The sequence below is a fragment of the Lepidochelys kempii genome, chromosome 6 (assembly GCF_965140285.1).
Source record: "Lepidochelys kempii isolate rLepKem1 chromosome 6, rLepKem1.hap1, whole genome shotgun sequence".
Lineage (NCBI taxonomy): Eukaryota > Metazoa > Chordata > Testudines > Cheloniidae > Lepidochelys > Lepidochelys kempii.
Window position 1 is genome coordinate 62,115,341 of NC_136385.1, and position 19,238 is coordinate 62,134,578.

The 19,238-nt window shown below is 44.4% G+C and overlaps 1 protein-coding gene across 3 annotated transcripts in view; it reads right to left on the minus strand.

The window, feature by feature from the left end:
- Positions 1-19,215, minus strand: part of PSMC3 (proteasome 26S subunit, ATPase 3) — a 28,384-nt gene extending 9,169 nt beyond the window's left edge. Inside the window, exons 1-11 of one of the 3 annotated variants that reach the window (XM_073348315.2) lie at positions 18,956-19,214; positions 18,685-18,765; positions 7,067-7,192; positions 4,215-4,319; positions 3,441-3,503; positions 2,682-2,819; positions 2,095-2,238; positions 1,292-1,440; positions 649-745; positions 364-509; positions 87-168 (exon numbers count right to left, since the gene is read on the minus strand). In XM_073348315.2, coding sequence (XP_073204416.1) covers positions 87-168; positions 364-509; positions 649-745; positions 1,292-1,440; positions 2,095-2,238; positions 2,682-2,819; positions 3,441-3,503; positions 4,215-4,319; positions 7,067-7,192; positions 18,685-18,765; positions 18,956-18,982 — 1,158 coding nt within the window. In that variant the 5' untranslated portion in view covers positions 18,983-19,214. Of the gene's footprint in view, positions 1-86; positions 169-363; positions 510-648; positions 746-1,291; positions 1,441-2,094; positions 2,239-2,681; positions 2,820-3,440; positions 3,504-4,214; positions 4,320-7,066; positions 7,193-16,021; positions 16,115-18,684; positions 18,766-18,955 lie in introns of those variants that run through there. The other 2 variants (XM_073348317.2, XM_073348316.2) reach the window with 2 other exon arrangements.
- Between the last annotated feature and the right edge of the window lie 23 nt (positions 19,216-19,238).

The window sequence follows — 19,238 nt, forward strand, 5'->3', positions numbered from 1 at the left end:
CACCCCAAGCTTGCCTCTTTTCACCTTCTTAACATCTACTGTGGAAGTCTGAGGGGGCAGGAAACAGGCTGTTAAGTGATACTCACCGCTTCCACACACACAGCCTTGCACTGTGCTCCATTGAAGTCATCTGTACAGCGAGCCAGCTCCTCGTAATTCACATCAGGGCTGCAACAGAGAAAAAACAAACCCATAAAACCCCACACTGCCATTCCACAGCAAGGTGTAAAGTGTCCTTAAATCACCCAGCATCAAGCTCTACACAGGGGAGGGAGCACCTCCAGCCTCAGGCTTAAGGAACAAAGATTTATGGTACACTTTCCATAATGGCCCTCAAGGAGCTGGGCTTCTCCTCTTTCATACCTGACGTTCATCTTGCGTGAATGGATCTGCATAATCCTAGCTCTGGCCTCCTCATTGGGCATCGGGAACTCAATCTTACGATCTAGGCGTCCAGACCGGAGCAGAGCAGGGTCCAGGATATCCACACGGTTAGTTGCAGCAATCACCTACAGAGAAGCAAGAATACCAGCCTAGCAGGATCCACCAGCTCTCTTGTGCCATGAGATCACCTTCCTCGGGAAGGGCTTGCAACCCCCCACTGGGGCTTGATAATACCAGGGCTGCCTCTTGAAGGGAGAGAGTTACCTTGACTTGTGTGTTGGGTTGGAATCCATCAAGTTGGTTCAGAAGCTCCAGCATGGTCCTCTGCACTTCCCGGTCACCAGCCTTCTCGCTGTCAAATCTGGAGAAGGAATACAGGAAACTGAGTCAACTCTGCTCATGCCTGTAACTCCCCCAGGTGCCCTCATACCACCTAGAATAACCCAACACCAGCCTCCCTCCCTCTCTTTCATGTTTTGGTCTTCCAAAATGTACATGGGCATCATTTGGGTCTCACTGGGCCCAAACCATTTGCATTCAAGCCAGAAATTAATTAATTTGGTTAATATGGTCTATGCCAGCATGGTAGGTGTTAATAGCATTAGTAGGTGCCCGCTAACAGTGTTGGCAGTATTGATTTGCCCTGAGGTAGAACCACTGTTTACTGGTAATAAAAAGGAGCCTTATCCTTGTGGCTCTCGCTGCCCAGCCCCAATAGCTGTGCAACAGACTGAGCTGGCAGGAAGGATCAAATTATTCATAAAGGAAACAAATAGGCTTTTGAAATGACCCCACCCATTAGATTGGGTTTACTGCACGCAGGTAGAGCCACATCCTAAAACTCCCCACCTACCCCATGATCCTGGGAGTTCACTCCAGTTCTTACAGCATGGCCTGCAGCTCTCACCTCTTGGTGCCAATGGCATCCAGCTCATCAATGAAGATGATAGAAGGAGCTTTCTCCTTGGCCAGTGCAAAGGCATCTCGCACCAGCTTGGCTCCATCTCCAATGAACATCTGTACCAACTGTGGGCCAGCCAGCTTCAGGAATGTTGCCTGGAGGGTAGAGAACAAGTCAGTTACACAGCTCCTTCGCCCACATTGCATCAACTCTCTGCTCCCTTCACAGCACAGGTTGGAGCCTATCACGCCTTACCCTAGAGCAGGGGTTCCCAAACTGTGGCACGAGGCATTTCTGGGGAGCATGCGGGAGAAACTACATAACGGTGGATTTTATTTTATTTATTGCATTTTCATAATAGGCTACTCAGCTGAAGCTTTAAAACTCTGTGGGAATTTGTTACCTAAAATACAGTAGTTAATTTACTTCAGATGTACCAATGAGAACACAGATCCACAGAGATGCTGACATCTAGCCTCCTCACCTCCAATCACCGGACAGTGCAGGTTCAGTTGCCCAGCAACTGTCCAGACTAACTGAGCTCATAACTTGGTCAGGGTTTTTTCCTGATGGTATATGTCACACTATATCTGTACTTGAGAGTGAAATATGGACAGATGGCTAAAGACAGGTAATGTTAAGAAGAAAACACAAAGTATCAGTGAGAAGAAGGCTAGGAGTACATTGTCAGCTGGTAGATCTGGAAGGGGGTACGCAATAAGTAAAGTTTGGGAACCTCTGCCCTAGGGGGATTCTGTTACTCAGATGACACCCTAGTGGGGCAGGTCTGTGCACTCAATCCCTCTTACCTTTGTCTGGGCAGCACATGCTCTAGCTAAGAGGGTCTTCCCTGTTCCAGGTGGCCCATACATGAGCACTCCTTTGGGGGGCTGGATACCCAGGTTTTCAAACTTTTCCTTATGATTCATTGGCAGGACAATGGCCTCCACCAGCTGCAAGAACAGAAAAACATTAAGAAAAGAAAACTTTTTCCATCAGAGTCTCTACCTCTGCTGCTAATCCAGCCCTGAAGCTAAATCCCTAACCTCCCATGCCGTGGATCTAGACTGCCTCAATTTCAAACTCAAATGCGGGGGGGGGAGAAAAAAAAAAATCTACCTGTAGGGATCATGTTATTCACAGACTGGACTCTAAGTACTTTTATGACCCCTATTACTCATAGTATCTGAGTGCCTCACAATCTTTAATGTATTTATCCTCACAACATGCCTATGAGGTAAGGAAGTGCTATTATCCTGACGATACATATGGGAATCAGAGACACAGAAAGACTAAGTGTCTTGTCCAAGGTCACACAGGAAGTCTGTGGAGGAGCAGAAAATTGAAAGTGGGATTCCCTGACTAACCACTAGACCATCCTTCCTCCGCTTGTCACCTCTTGGATCTGTTTATCCAGCCCACCGATGTCACTGTACTGCTCTGTGGGCCTCTCATCCACCTCCATGGCTTTCACTCGTGAATCATATTCAGTAGGTAGGGTCTCCAGGATCAAGTAAGAATCCTTGTTCACACCCTGCAAACACAAAGGCAATAACTTAGACTGAAGTTTTCGATAAAGGCCCTTTCAGGCAACAACTAAGGAAGATAGTTCACCTACAGATGACTCACCGGGTCAGGATATTATAGAGATAAATAGCTCATGCATCAGGACTCAATAAAAAAAAAAAAAAAAATTAATGATGCAGTTCTGCGACATGACAGGTTCTTAAGGCCTGGATGAGTTAAAAAGACTAGTAAGGCGTCTAGGCTTTAACTTGACATGATAAAGGCAAGGGGTTTATCAAGGTATTCAGGTGCCTAAAAATGCACATACACACCTAGTGGGATTTACAAAAACAACTAAACAGGTTATGTGCCTAAGTCCCATTGACTTAAATGGGAGTTAGGCATTTAACTGCATATTTAGGCACCTAAATGCCTTTGGAAATCTGGCCCAGTGTGCCTTGTCTACACTACTTTTCAAATGCATTAGTTAACACATGCTAATAACTCACCATTAAATCCTTGTCCAAACAAGGCCTTAGAAAAAATCTGCTTAGATCATTTCTTCATGAGAAAGTAATCCAGCCAAATACCAGATTCCCTGGTTAACACCATGTGATCAATATCTGACAGTTACATTGCAACCACTCACCACTAGGTCTCCAGGCTTTAGCTTCTCTGCATCAACTAACCCGATCACGGGCAGGAAATATGTCTGTGGGGAAGGAATCAATGTAAGCACAGCAACCAAACAGGGCTGGGCAAACTATGGCCTGTGGGCTGGATCCAGGCCCTCGGGACTTTGGATCCGGCCCTCAGGATTGCCACCTCTGTGGTGCCACGCTGCTCTGGGAAGCGGCCACACCATGTCCCTGCAGCCCCTGGGGGTGGAAGAGCAGAGAACTCCACACACTGCTCTTGCCTGTGGGTACCTCCCCCAAAGCTCCCATTGGCCAGGAACAGGTTACCGTGGCCAATGGGAGGTTCGGGGGAGGTACCCACAGGCAAGGGAAACTCCCAGAGCCCTCTGCGCCCCCTCGACTTCCCGGAGTGGAGCAACGTGGCTGGGGATGGGGACAGCAGCCTGCCCTGGCCCCAGTGTGCGCCGCTGCCACCCCGGAGCTGCTCTAGGTAAGTGGTGCCGGGCCGGAGGCTGAACCCCTCCTGCATCCTGCACCCCAACTCCCTCCCCTGAGCCCCCTGCCGCATCCCGCACCCCAAGTCCCTGCCCTGAGCCTCCTCATGCACCGCTCCTCTGCCCCAACCCCTTGCCCTGAGCCCCTTCCTGCACACTGCACCCCCTCCCACACCCCAACCCCCTGCCCTGCAAGCAATTTCCCCACCCAGATGTGGCCCTCGGACCAAAAAGTTTGCCCACCCCTGCCCTACTATCACTCCCCACATCTACACAAGTTCAGGCTCTCACCTGGCGTGTGGAGGTTTTAATCACAGCACACTTGCCCTTTCTCTGGGAATCCAGATCAATATTTGCTCCATCCTCTTCCTGGTCATTGGGGTCAACATCAAGTAGCTGAAGACCAGAAGAAAAGATATCATTAGAAACAGAATCAGGCCCATCTAACCATCCCACTCCTGGATGACATCTCAAGGCGTCGGATATTGGGTTCCTAGCTCAAAATCACACAAAGCAGTGGAAACTAAACATCCCACTGTCTACCATCATCCACCAATGGTAGGATTATGCCTGTAGTTAAATCCCCTGGGAGAATTTAGAGCTTCCTGAGTAGCAGAGCTCCCTGTCATAGCAACAAGGCAACAGCACAGGGGAAGGCACTGCAAAATCCTGGGGAACAGGAGTGGTGGCTGGTGGTGCTTAGCACCCTCCCCATTCCAGTATAACAAACCAATGCTAGTATCACATAAATTGGTTGAAACAATATTAAAGAATTATGAAACACTGAGAAAGACAGATAGCACAAACTAGCACAACTACTGGAAAAGAAAATTATGCCTCACTAATCTATTAGAATTCTTTAAGCATGTCAAAAAATTACAGATAAAGGAATACCAGATGATATAATTTATTTGGACTCTCAAAAGGCTTTGACAAAGTCACTCACAACAGTCTACTAAGGAAACTAAGTAGTTGGAGTGCAGGTCAAAATACTGTTGTGAATGAGAAAATGGCTAAAGGGACAGAATTGTAGTCTGGAGGAGTCCAAAAATCAGAAGACAAAAACATGAATTTAATCTGTCTTCGGGCATCTGACTCAGTTTTTTAACTGCAAGGGGCTGAAGTAATGGAGAAAACAGAAGAGCAGGAATAAATTATCAGATTCTTCACAGCAAAAGGTTAACAAGGAATCCACAAAGGTACCATACAAGGACCAGTTTTATTTAATATTGATCTGGAAAAGTAGGTGAGCAGAAAGGTGGCAAAATCCAAAGATAAAATTATAGAAGACTGCAAGGAACTTCAGAGAAACTTAAGGCTAGGTCAATGACATTCCCCTTCACAAAAAATTCACAAAAATTGTACTACCAACTATACACAGTTAAGTGATAACCTCCCTAAAGTGGATGCAGTTATACCAGTATAAAAATACTTATATTATTATAGCTTATTTCCATAAGAGAAGGGGAATAAGGTATATCAGGATATGTCTAACTAGAAACATAGCAGCATAGTACAGTTGCTACTCCTCAGGGCGTTATACGCCAAAAATTTAAAAATTCAGCAAAATTTGTCAAATAAATGTGGAAGCTCCAGCATGACACTGAGGAGCATAGGCCATTGGCTTCACAGAGGTGGGAGATCACTGTGCAGCTCTCACCCCCAGCAGTGAGGCTGCACATAACCCTGACACAGTGCAAGGACCAGGCCTGCCACAGAAACACCCCAGGGCCCTGCCACTCCGTGGCAGTGCACCAGGTGTGGGCAGGCAGGCTCAGCAAGGCAGGATCCAAGTGTGGAGGGGCTGAGTGTGGGGGGATCCAGGTGTGGGTTGAGAGGGTTCTGTGCAGGGCAAACTCGGTGCGGGATCTGGTGGGGGGGGGGATCTGGATAAATAGGGGCTTGCTGTGGGGTTCTGGTTGCAATGGTAATGGGACTCTGCAGGGAGGTCCAGGTGAAGGTGGTTGGGGCTAAACTAGGGGGTGGGGTGGGGCTCAATGGGGAGTAGGGTTTGTTGGGGTGGTCCAGAGTGCGGGGGGCAAGGGGGGGGGGATGAGGCTTGGTGGGAGGGTCTGGGTATGAAGGTCTGGATGCATGGGGGTTGGACAGATGGGGGGGGGCAGCTCCAGGTACAGGGATCCCTCCCGCTGCAGCTGAGTGCAGGAAGCAGGGGAGTGGGGGGAAGAAGAAGAGGTTAAGGTGTTTCCAGAGCTTCCTGCAGCTAGGGGAGAAATCTGGGGGTGGGTCTGACCTGGCCCCAGATGCCATTCAGGAGAAAGGGAAGTCACGTCCTCCCCAGCCCAACCGGGACTAGCAGCTGAGTCCAGCACAAGGTAGGAGCCACCAGCTGGGTCTTCCCCAGACCCCACCCCCCCCGTCCCGTGCCCTGGGCACCCAAAACATACTGCTGGGGAGGAGCGCATGACTGCTCTTTTGGCTTCCCTTGGCTTCCCTGTCAGAAAGTCATTTTTCTGCGGGGAAGCAAACAAATCTGTGGGGATATAAATTCTGTGCATGCGCAGTGGCGCAGAACTCGCCCAGGAGTAAGCTGCGTCGCTGTAGTGCTTCAGCGTAGACAACTGCTGCAACAATAGAAGGAATTTGTCTGTTGCTGCAGTAAATCTACCTCCGAGAGGCAATAGGTAGGGTTGACTGAAGACCTAGTGCGGTTTGACCTAGTGCGGTTTGACCTAGTGCGGTTTACACCATGGCTTAGGTTGGCTTAACGACATCTCTCGGGCTGAATTTTTCACACCCTTGAGGGATGTAGCTTGGTTAACCTAACTTCCTAGTGTAAGCCAGCCCTCAGTATAATCACTTTTATACTGAGGGAATTGCACCTGGTACCACAAACTATTTCAGTTGAAAAATTACACCCCTAATCAAAATAGTTAAATCAATACAAAAAGCGTGTGTAGACCAGGCCTTACACATCAGTATCTGCTAACTGTTTCCATTTTACAGATTGAGAAACAAAAGGAGGAAGTCACTGGTCCCAACTCACATGGATTCACTACATACAGTCCTCTGCTCCAGCCACTGACCCCCTGCCTCCAATTAGCGAAGGCACCTTTTAAAGTTAAAAGCTGTGCTCCCAATAGGGTATCACGCCTAACATTATTCCAAAAGGGCACAACACTCACCTCGATGACATTGGAAACGAGGTAAGGCAGGGTTTTGTTCACTTTGATCTTCTCACTGTTCTCTTTGATCTTATCTTTCATGGCCTGCAGCTCATGGGTAACTCTCAGCACCTCGCTCTTCATTATCTGAAATCAGCACAAGTTAGGAATGTGCTAACATTAGCAGAACAAAGCAACAAATACATACATGCATCACACAATCAGAAGATCAGAATGAATCCCACGAGGCAGTTTGGAAGAAGGAGGGGAAAATGTTAGCCTAATCTGTTTGGCCCTAAGTAGTGTGACTTTAGGGATTGAGGTATACATCAGTGCCCCAAAAATCATTTCCTCCTGATGCCATCTGAAGAATTCTAAAACTATTCAGGAATTTGAATTCCTTCTCACGGGAGGAGGAGACTTTGTTTTGGAAGAATCGTTTTCAGATCTTAACTCTCATCAGTTGGCACATTCAAGCACCACACTTGTTCCTGCATTTAGGGATTAGAGAATTTGCAAATCACTTTTAAAACAGCTTCCGGATGCTGGAAAAGGTTAATGTTGAGAAGCCTGGATCATCAGTCCTGCCTCTTGCACAAAACTCTTTGAAGGCAACTCAGATCTCAGTGAGTGCATAAAAATTGGAAAAAATGCTTAAAATAAAGATTAATACAACTTTGGTTTGGATTGTAGCTAACAAAATAATCAAATTCTGCCTTGCTATCTATAGTGTGGTCTTATCTGCTCACTTTCTGCCCCCAGAGGAAGAGGCTCCTATCCCTGGAAAACACCATGATATCGACTAATCTCTCCAAGGGAGATTCTACTTAGATCTGAATTAACTGATTTCTATCCAATGGCAAACTCATGCTTCCCTCAAATTCACCGTCTTTCACCTCTCAGGGAAAGGAAGTTTCCTTTGACATTTCTACCGTTCAGAGCACAACAGTGCTCGACATCAATGATAATTTTTAGGGCGATCAAGCAATTAAAAAGTTATTCGTAATTAATCATACTGTTAATAATAGAATACATTTACGTATTTGTGGATGTTTTCTACGTTTTTCAAATATACTGATTTCAATTACAGACTACAAAGCGTACAGTGCTCACTTTATATTTATTTTTGATTACAAGTTTTTGTACTGTAAAAAAACAAATAGTATTTTTCAATTCACCTAATACAAATACTGTAATGCAATCTCTTTATCATGAAAATTGAACTTACAAATGTAGAATTATGTACAAAAAAAACTGAATCCAAAAATTAAACAATGTAAAATTTTACAGCCTGCAAGTCCACTCAGTCCTACTTCTTGTTCAGCCAATCGCTCAAACAAGTTTGTTTACATTTTCAGGAGGTAATGCTGCCCGCCTCTTGTTTACAATGTTACCTGAAAGTGAGAACAGGTGTTCTGATGGCACTGTTGTAGCCAGTGTCGCAAGATATTTATGTGCCAGATGTGCTAAAGGTTCATATGTCCCTTCACACTTCAACCACCATTTGAGTGGACATGCGTCCATACTGATGGCAGGTTCTGCTCAAAAACTATCCAAAGCAGTGCGGACCAAGACATGTTCATTTTCATTATCTCAGTCAGATGCCACCAGCAGAAGGTTGATTTTCTTTTTTGGCAGTTCAGGTTCTGTAGTTTCCACATCAGAGTGTTGCTCTTTTAAGACTTCTGAAAGCATGTTCCACACCTCGTCCCTCTCAGATTTTGGAAGGCACTTCAGAATTTTAAACCTTGGGTTGAGTGCTGTAGCTATCTTTAGAAATCTCACATTGGTACCTTCTTTGCGTTTTGTCAAATCTGCAGTGAAAGTGTCCTTAAAACGAACATGTGCTGGGTCATCACCCGAGACTGCTATAACATGAAATATATGGCAGATTGCGGGTAAAACAGAGCAGGGACATACGATTCTCCCCCAAGGAGTTCAGTCACAAATTTAATTAACACATTTTTTTAATAAGCGTCATCAGCATGTCCTCTGGAATGGTGGCCAAAGCATGAAGGGGCATATGAACGTTTAGCATATCTGGCACGTAAATACCTAATAATGCTGCTACAAAGTGCCATGCAAATGCCTGTTCTCACTGTCCGCTGACATTATAAAGAAGAAGAGGGCAGCATTATCTCCTGTAAATACAAACAAACTTGTTTGTCTGAGTGATTGGCTGAACAAGAAGTAGGACTGAGTGGACTTGTAGGCTCTGAAGTTTTACATTGTTTTGTTTTTGAGTACAGTTATGTAACAAAAAAAATCTACATTTGTAAATTGCACTTTCACAACGAAGAGATTGCACTACAGTACTTGTATGAGGTGAATTGAAAAATACTATTTCTTTTCTCATTTTTACTGTGCAAATATTTGTAATAAAAAGTACACAATTTGATTTCAATTACAACACAAAATACAATATATGTGAAATGTAGAAAAACATCCAAAATATTTAAAAATACCAACTGAAATTTAAACAGTGTGATTAAAATTATGATTAATTGTGATTAATTTTTTGAATTGTGATTTTTTTTTGAGTTAACCGCATGAGTTAACTGCCATTAATTGACAGCCCTAATCATTTTCTAACACTGTAGGATTATGCTACAGTGAATCTACAGAAATTTGCTTATGACATGATACAAGCATAGGTGCTGGAACTAGAGGCGCTGCCGCGCCCACTGGCTTGTAGTGGTTTCCATCATACACAGGGTTTAGTTTGGTTCAGTGGCTCTCAGCACCCTCACTATACGAACTGTTTCAGCACCCATGGAAACAAGCACCTGGAGACATGATTTAGAGAAATATTAAAAGAAACAGTAGGGTGGATAAATTTTTTTTTATTTTGTTATTTAAGTTATAGTAAGTTTTCTTTTTTTAAATAAACCTGTTTAAAATGAAATCTGAATTTAAACACAAAATGTGTTAGACTTAAATTTATTATAATCTCTTTAAATATTTAAATAAAAATTAAATATGCTGACTCCACGAGCCTCTACCAAAAACTTTGCATTGAAAGGCTGGTTCTCTAGATATAGAAAGAATCAGAGGAAAAACATCTAACTTTTGAGATAAAAATTTATAAATATGGCACAGTAGGTCATATACTGTATTAAGATCCTGTGGGGGACCCAGGAACTGTATTACTGAGAACAAGAGAGTCGCAAAGTCATCACAGGCATTGGAATCTGGTCTCTCACTGCAGGAGACACAGTCATGTATCCTTATCAGGATCATCACTTTGCCCACCTGAATGGTCTCAGACTCCTATTTTATAGCTTCTTCCTACCTGATTTCTGATTGCCTCAGTTCTCAAATTAGAAATATCTGACTCCATCCACCATGGAAACTTACTCTCCAGCTCATTGAAAGACACTGACTGATCTACCCAGTAAATAATAGCGCTTGCTTCTGGATGATTCTGGACACGTCAAGTAACTGTTTCCTTCAATATCTACTAGACAGATACAAACAGAAATCCATTAATTTCTCAACTGCCTCCATCTTTGTGGTTAAATAAAAAAAAATATCAGTGTAAAAGGCATGTGAGTTATATGAGCAGAAGTCTTGGTCTGTTGCTAGTTCTTTTGTTTTTCAGAGGTAGGGGAGTTATGTAACAAGGAAGGAGCAGCAGCATGTGCAACCAGAGAGGAGCAACCTGGTGTCAGAGCAAGAGGCTGTGGTAAGAAAAGACAACATTCTTCAGAGTAAAGGAGTACTTGTAGCACCTCAGAAACTAACAAATTATCGGATGCATTCGATGAAGTGAGCTGTAGCTCACGAAAGCTCATGCTCAAATAAATTGGTTAGTCTCTAAGGTGCCACAAGTCCTCCTTTTCTTTTTGCAAATACAGACTAACACGGCTGCTACTCTGAAACCTGTCAGTCTTCAGAGTGTGGCCTCTAGTGTTGATTTCAACACCTGAGAACTGGAGGAAAAAACTGCCATGGCTGCAGGTCATAAAAAAGACCCTATTTGGGAATGTTTTCAAGAAATTACTGTACCTCTGGGTAAAAAAGGAATATGTGCCAAGTGTAAACAGTGCAACAAAGAAATACAAGGCTGCTTGTCAGAGTGAAACATGAAAAATGCTCCTCAAAAGGCAGTGACTTTGAAGATGATGTGGACATGTCTGAACTATCTGTATCAACCTGTTAGTAATCTTATTTTTGCATAATTCTTACGGCTTGCCTACTGTGTCTTACTATGCTAATAAATGATAACAGACTATGATAATAAGTGTGTGTTTTGGGGGTATTGCTTATGATTGTCAAAATGTTTGTGTTTAAAATATAATTGGTATGTTAGTTTGTTGTGGGAATATTTATCAATTACATTTTACTGTTATTGCTGGACTTCTGAAATGATTTTTTTTATTGCTCAATATAATAAAATATCCTAGCTGGAGATTTCCCATTTAGAAGTCATGTTTTATTAGGCATTTATGAGTTTTAACATTTAAAAATGTAGGTCCCCCCCAAAGCTGTTGGGTATGTTGCTAGGACACAAGAGTTTAAATAGATTTAAATTATCCTTATGATTTTATAATAAAAATATCATTTTAACAGTGGTACAAACAGATGCAGGAGGAGGAATCTTTCATTTACAATCTCTTTTTTTTAAAGCAGTACACTGAGTAATACTCAATGATTAAAAGTGACTTTTTTTTTTTTAAAAAACCACACACACCATTTTGTTTCAGGAGCCAGCTTAGATGTATGGTGTTATGAACATCCAACATCTGCAATGTCTAATATTTCATAGCAAGAGATGTTAAGAGTAACAAGAAGGGTTTCTTCAGGTATGTTAGCAACAAGAAGAAAGTCAAGGAAAGTGTGGGCCCCTTACTGAATGAGGAAGGCAACCTAGTGACAGAGGATGTGGAAAAAGCCAATGTACTCAATGCTTTTTTTGCCTCTGTCTTCATGAATAAGGTCAGCTCCCAGACTACGGCACTGTGCAGCACAGCATGGAAAGGAAGCGACCAGCCCTCTGTGGAGAAAGAAGTGGTTCGGGACTATTTAGAAAAGCTGGACGAGCACAAGTCCATGGGGCCAGATGCGCTGCATCCGAGAGTGCTAAAGGAGTTGGCAGATGAGATTGCAGAGTCATTCGCCACGATCTTTGAAAACTCATGGCGATCGGGGGAGGTCCCGGACGACTGGAAAAAGGCTAATGTAGTGCCCATCTTTAAAAAAGGGAAGGAGGAGGATCTGGGGAACACCACGCCAGTCAGCCTCACCTCAGTCCCTGGAAAAAAATCATGGAGCAGGTCCTCAAGGAATCAATTCTGAAGCACTTAGAGGAGAGGAAAGTGATCAGGAACAGTCAGCATGGATTCACCAACAGCAAGTCATGCCTGACTAATCTAATTGCCTTCTATGACGAGATAACTGGCTCTGTGGATGAGGGAAAAGCAGTGGATGTGTTGTTCTTTGACTTTAGCAAAGCTTTTGATACAGTCTCCCACAGTATTCTTGCCAGCAAGTTAAAGAAGTATGTGCTGGATGAATGGACTGTAAGGTGGACAGAAAGCTGGCTAGATCGTCGGGCTCAACGGGTAGTGATCAATGGCTCCTTGTCTAGTTGGCAGCCGATATCAAGCGGAGTGCCCCAAGGGTCGGTCCTGGGGCCGGTTTTGTTCAGTATCTTCATTAAAGATCTGGAGGATGGTGTGGACTGCACCCTCAGCAAGTTTGCAGATGACACTAAACTGGGAGGAGTGGTAGATACGCTGGAGGGTAGGGACAGGATACAGAGGGACCTAGGCAAATTAGAGGATTGGGCCAAAAGAAATCTGATGTGGTTCAACAAGGACAAGTGCAGAGTCATGCTCTTAGGACGGAAGAATCCCATGCACTGCTACAGACTAGGGACCGAATGGCTAGGCAGCAGTTCTGCAGAAGAGGACCTAGGGGTTACAGTGGACGAGAAGCTGGATAAGAGTCAACAGTGTGCCCTTGTTGCCAAGAAGGCTAACGGCATTTTGAGCTGTATAAGTAGGGGCACTGCCAGCAGATTGAGGGACGTGATCATTCCTCTCTATTTGACATTGGTGAGGCCTCATCTGGAGTACTGTGTCCAGTTTGGGGCTCCACACTACAAGGATGTGGAAAAACTGGCAAGTATCCAGCAGAGGGCAACAAAAATGATTAGGGGACTGGAACACATCACTTATGAGGAGAGGCTGAGGGAACTGCAGAAGAGAAGAATGAGGGGGGATTGGATAGCTGCTTTCAACTACCGGAAAGGGGGTTCCAAAGAGGATGGCTCTAGACTGTTCTCAGTGGTAGCAGATGACTTGGATATTAGGAAAAACTTTTTCCACTAGGAGGGTGGTGAAGCACTGGGATGGGTTACCTAGGGAGGTGGTGGTATCGCCTTCCTTTGAGGTTTTTAAGGTCAGGCTTGACAAAGCCCTAGTTGGGATGATTTAGTTGGGGATTGGTCCTGCTTTGAGCAGGGGGTTGGACTAGATGACCTCCTCCCAACCCTGATATTCTATGATATGCGACCAAACATATGTCAGACAGTAAATTACCAACATAATCATCCAGTAAAACCATGGATAAGTTTGTAATCAGAACCAGCAAATTCCAGCAGAGCGCCATAGATTGCTCAGTTGATTTATGCAACAAGTTCTCCCTTTCATCTTGTTTAGAACAAACATTTCACCGACATGGTTCAATCATTACAGCCAAGCTACACTCCACTTGGCACAGCAGACATTGCTAGATAGTAGCTGGATACAGTGTATGAGAAGGAAACTGAACAGTGTACAAGATGATATTGATGGAAAATTTGTTAATCTGAGTCTTGATAGGTGGAACAATGGGCACAATAATCCAGTAATATGTGCTTGTGACACAGAAGATAGGGCTTACTATTTTACAGAAACAACTGATACATCAGGAAATCCCCCTACCCACAATACAACAGAATACATAAAAGAAATAGCAGTAAAAGCTATAACAAACTGTGAACAAAAATTCAAGTGTCAAGTGCATAGCTTTGTCACACGCAATGCGGCAAACGTATCAAAAATGAGAAAAAACATAGAAGAAAATAATGCAGAGAACCTGAAACTTATAACATATGGGTGAGGTGTTCATTTGATTAATCTTTTAACCGAAGACTTAAAAGTACAACTCCAGGAGTAAAGGAAAATAATGCTGAAATTGCAAAATACTTCTGTAACAATCATTTTGCCTCAGCATCACTGAAGACAACAGGAGGGTACAAACCAATTCTCCCCGAAGATGTATAATGGTATTCAGTGGTTGATTGTTTCAGCCTATTTATTAAGAACTGGCCTATTCTGATGACAATTTGTGAAGATAATCATGACAGAGATGGAACTACCACAGCCAAAGTAGTCAACATTGGACTAAGGAGAAATGTAGAAGATATGCTGAATACACTAAACCTATTTCCATAGTCATGGAAAAAGTCAGAAAGATTGCTGCTGTATTGATGATGCTGTTGAAAAATTGAAAAAACTTCAAGAGACTGAAGACAGAAATACCCTGCAACAAAGTTAAACTACAGGCAATACCGAAGTGGACTGATCAAGCACTTACTCCACCTCATTTTCTCACTAATATTCTCAAACCAAAGTACCAGGTTAGAGGCCTAACTGCGGAAGAAGATGCTGCTATGACACATGCATCTAATAATCACCCATTAATCAGGCCAACATAATAAATTGCAGGGTTGGAGGTGAACCATTCAAGCAGTGCATGTTTGCTAATATTTTAAAGAAGTGGTGGAAGTCTAGAATTGGTGGAAGTCTAGCTAAGCACATGAAACAAGTGTTTTTGAACTGCTAAACCAGCTTTTGACAGCAGTAGCCTCTTCTGAAGGCACAGAAAGAATATTTTCTCCATTTGGACTAATTAGTTTAAAATAGAGTAATTGACTAAGAACTGAAAAAGCAGGAAAAGTTGTCTTGCTCTTCCAGCATCTGAATAAAAACAAGGAGGGAGGGGATGAGATCTACTAGTAACTTGGGAGACTGTCATCTCATATTCAAGAGACATAAGAGAGTAGGAACTTAAGCTCCAATCACATTCTCTTAGACATATTTGAAATTTTTTCCAGGCGGACCTGAAATAATCAGTTTAATTCACTGACTACATTTAATCCCTCTTGTTCCTAGTTGTAAATATGAAACACATTTTGATCAGAGACATTTGTGCATCCAAAATATTTAAGGTTGCTTTCTTTCATAAAAATAAATGTTATATGATGTTTTTGCATGTTTACTTAAATTCCAGTTACCATCTGGATGCAACATGACAAAACATAAGCATAATATCTAGTAAATAAGCATCATTCACCATTTTCTAATATACTGGAAGTGTACAATTGATAAGAATCTGAAAATAATAAATGTATATAGTCACAGTGTACCTTTCTAGTTAGCAAAAAGATGCAGTAAGTCTAGTGTAAAGGCTCTGCTCAGTTGTAAATCAACATTTTAATGGTTATACCAACGAAGGAAACTGCAACTTTATTTAGAAAATAACTAAAGTACAAATGGAAAAGTTTATTAAAATTGATTATTTTAATTGAGGTTTTCCACTTGGAGATTTAAACTGCCTTGATTTAAATCAATCCACCCTGGAAAATGGTATGCTGAGCATTTTGTGTAAGAGAAGTAAGGGCTCGATGGAGAGGTTTCTGCCACCTTAACATTGGTGGCAATATTCTGATACACAGAGGACTGTTTAAGCTCCTCTTTACTCTGTTCCACAATATAAGCACAAGGGACACCAAAATTAAAAGTGGCAAAGTTCAAATGGATAAGAGGAAATGCAATCAAAATCAGAATTAATCTGCAGAACTTGAAATATCAGGAGGCACATTGGAGGCATATGGGGGCATGTTGTTTTATAGGTTTTGAAAGAGAATTTGACATTTATTTCAACATTCCTAGCACTTCACAGTCACAACAGTTGTGCTAAAGATACAAGGACTCTTCGTCCACGTGTTTTAGTGCACATATTGATCAGCACTTCGGGTCTGGAACAAGCATCTCCCCCCTGTGGTACAGTAGGGCACATCTAGGAGCACTAAGCAGGCTTTTATGACTTCTTCTGAAGCACAGGAAACAAAGGATAGGAATAAATGATCAGTTTTTACAATGGAGAAAGATAAATAGTGGGGTTCCCGCAGGATCTATACTGGGACCTGTGCTTTTCAACATATTCATAAATGACCAAGAAAAGGAGGTGAACAGTGAGATGGTAAAATTGGCAGACAATATAAAATTACTCAAGATAGTTAAGTCCAAAGCCAACTGTGAAGAGTTACAAAGGGATCTCACTAAACTGGATGACAAAATGATTAAATTCCATGTTGATAAGAAATAAATAATCCCAACTATACATACAAAATGATGGGGTCTAAATTAGTTGATACCACCCAAGAAAGAGATCTCTGAGTCATTATGGATAGTTTCCTGAACACATCTACACAATTTACAGGGACAGTCTAAAAAGCTAACAGAGTGACAGGAATCATTAGAAATGGGATAGATAATTAAACAGTAAATATTATAATTCCACTATAAAAATCCATGGTATTCCCACACCTTGAATACTGAGTGCAGATCTGGTCATCCCATAAAATACATTTAGAACATGTTGTAGAGAGGGTAACAAAAATGATTAGGGGGATGGACAGCTTCCATATGAGAAGAGATTAAAATGACGGGACTGTTCACCTTAGAGAAGAGACTACTAAGGGGAGGGAGGCAATATGATAAAGGTTTATAAATTCATCAATGCTATGGAGAAAATGAATAGGGAAATGTTATTTACCCCTTCATATAGCACAAGAACTAAGGGTCACCCGGTGAAATTAATAGGCAGCAGGTTTAAAACAAACAAAAGGAAATACTTCTTCACAAAATACAGAGTCAGCCTGTGGAACTCATTGAAAAAAAGAATTAGACAAATTCATAATTGCTATTAGCCAAAATGGTCACAGATGCAACCCCATGCTCTCGGTTGTCCCTAAACCTCCCACTGCCAAAAGCTTGGACTGAATCTCAGGGGCTGGACCACTTGAAATTACCCTGTCCTGTTCACTTCCTTAGAAGTCCCTTATACTGGCCACTGTCAGAGTAAGATACTGGTCTAGATAGACCATGGGTTTGACCCAGTATGGCCATTTTTATGTTCTAATTCAAGCTGCTACTGCAAATGAAATACTGAACTGGAACAGCAGTCCCCAACCTGACAATGGGGCTGAGGCCAGCAGCTTGGAGTGGAGCTGAGGCCAGCAGCTTGGTCCCCAAGCCGGAAGGCATGATGCCAGCAGCTGAGAGGCGCTTCCTCCCTGTCCCCTGCGGGGGCTGGCCCAGGCTCCCCCAAACATTCCCACCCCACAGTTTAAGGGCCTTTGAACTAGAAGAACTACAGCCTTTTCAAACCCCTTGAACTACGACAAACTCCTCAACAATGTCTCCACTTTTTATCTCCCTCAGCACTCAAAGTCTTTTTACTTTGCTGTTCTCAACTAACTATATCCTATGTGGTACACTCATCTCTGCACCTAGAATCTGCTCAGAGTCCTTTTTGAAAATGTACTTCTTCCAAAATGGTCTACAAGCCCAGGCCTTCCTCCCAAGTGTCAGCAAAATACTAGAAGATAATATTTTAAAATTCTAAACAACATTAATAGCATTAGCAACCCACCTGCTAATTCCCCCTGCCACAGTTCCTCACTTGCTTACTATCCATTTATATCTTATAATTTCCAGGGACTTTGTGAAGTACCAAGTGGGGAGAGCAACAATTTGCTTCTAATGAATACAATTCCCACGTCATCATTTCATTATAAAACAACATAAATTCAGTCCTGGCTCTGGGTCTCCCAATACATCTGCCTTTATCTTTGTCTTTACACTGCAGACTCCTTTTGAATCTTGTGTACAGCAGAAGGCAGCACAGCACATCAACAGCACTTAACAGAAATAAAGAAGCAGTGCAGGCAGCAGTAGGGCCTGGGAAGTGGTATATAGGGCAACCGGGACATACTCCATGGCCTCCTGTGGGAGCAGTGGGTGTACCTATGGGGGAAGGCAGAGGTGCAGGGATGCTCTGGAAGGCAGTGGGAGAGGCTCGGGGAACAGGCAAGGGGCACCAGCCTCTTCCTGGTGCGTGTAGGGGGAGGCGGCTGAAATGGACCAGACAGTAAATTATGGGGGCTGTGCCCCCTTGCCAATAGGCCCGGCCCAGCCCCCCTCTCCGTGGTTCCGCCCCCTGGCCTGGTCGGGGGCCAAAAGTTGGAGCCGGGCATGCTAATGCAGGGCACTGGCTGCTCAGGAGCCCTTAAGAGCTACCTGGGCGGGGGACCCGGCTCCAGGCTGGCAGAGCCCTGCGGGAGCAGTGACCGCAGAGGGCTGGGCCCAGGAGCCCCGGGATCTTCCACCGGCCCTAGGCGGCGCGCCCCAATCTGCGGGGACATGGGCAGGGGGCTACTCCGGGGCCCCGGCTGGACTTCTCTGCTGCTGCGGCTGGAACTGGGTGCCTGGCCAGCAGCCCCCGCTCTCGCCGCTCTGCCTTCAGAGCCGGGCGGGGGAGAGCGGCAGCGCCCACAGCCCCCTCGCCGCCCGCTGCCACCTCACCTTGATCTCGCTGTCGAGCAGGCGGGTTCGCTGCACAATCTCCTCCGTGGACATTTTCAGCACCTCCTCGCCCACGCCGTCCTGCGGGGACAGAGTCACCGTCACCGGCCGCCAGGCCCCTCACGTCCCGGCCCGCCAGCCGAACTCACGGGGAAAGGACACGGCGCTACCCCGACTCGACCGGGGCAGGGACCGGGGTCCCAGCGCTGGTACCCCCGAGCTCGGAGTCCCGCCCGCTCCCCAACCTCCCGCCCGGGGCCCGGCTCCTCACCTCAGCCTCATCCCACACCGACGCCATCTTGGCCTGGACGAATGGCCGGGGAGGTAAATAAGGCAGCAGTCGGGGACAACAGATTCCGCCCTCCCCACGGCACGATCCCCGCCCCGCCTCTACGCTCAGACGCTTCACTCTCCCTTGCCCGCCCTCACTCGAATCTGTCGTGCAGGAAAAAAAACCCGCAGCCTCCGATTAGTCACGTGACAGCACCCAAATCTGCTGAGTGACATCCTCACCGCCATCCTCGTGCGGGGCAGGGGCGGGGCCCGCGGCCTGG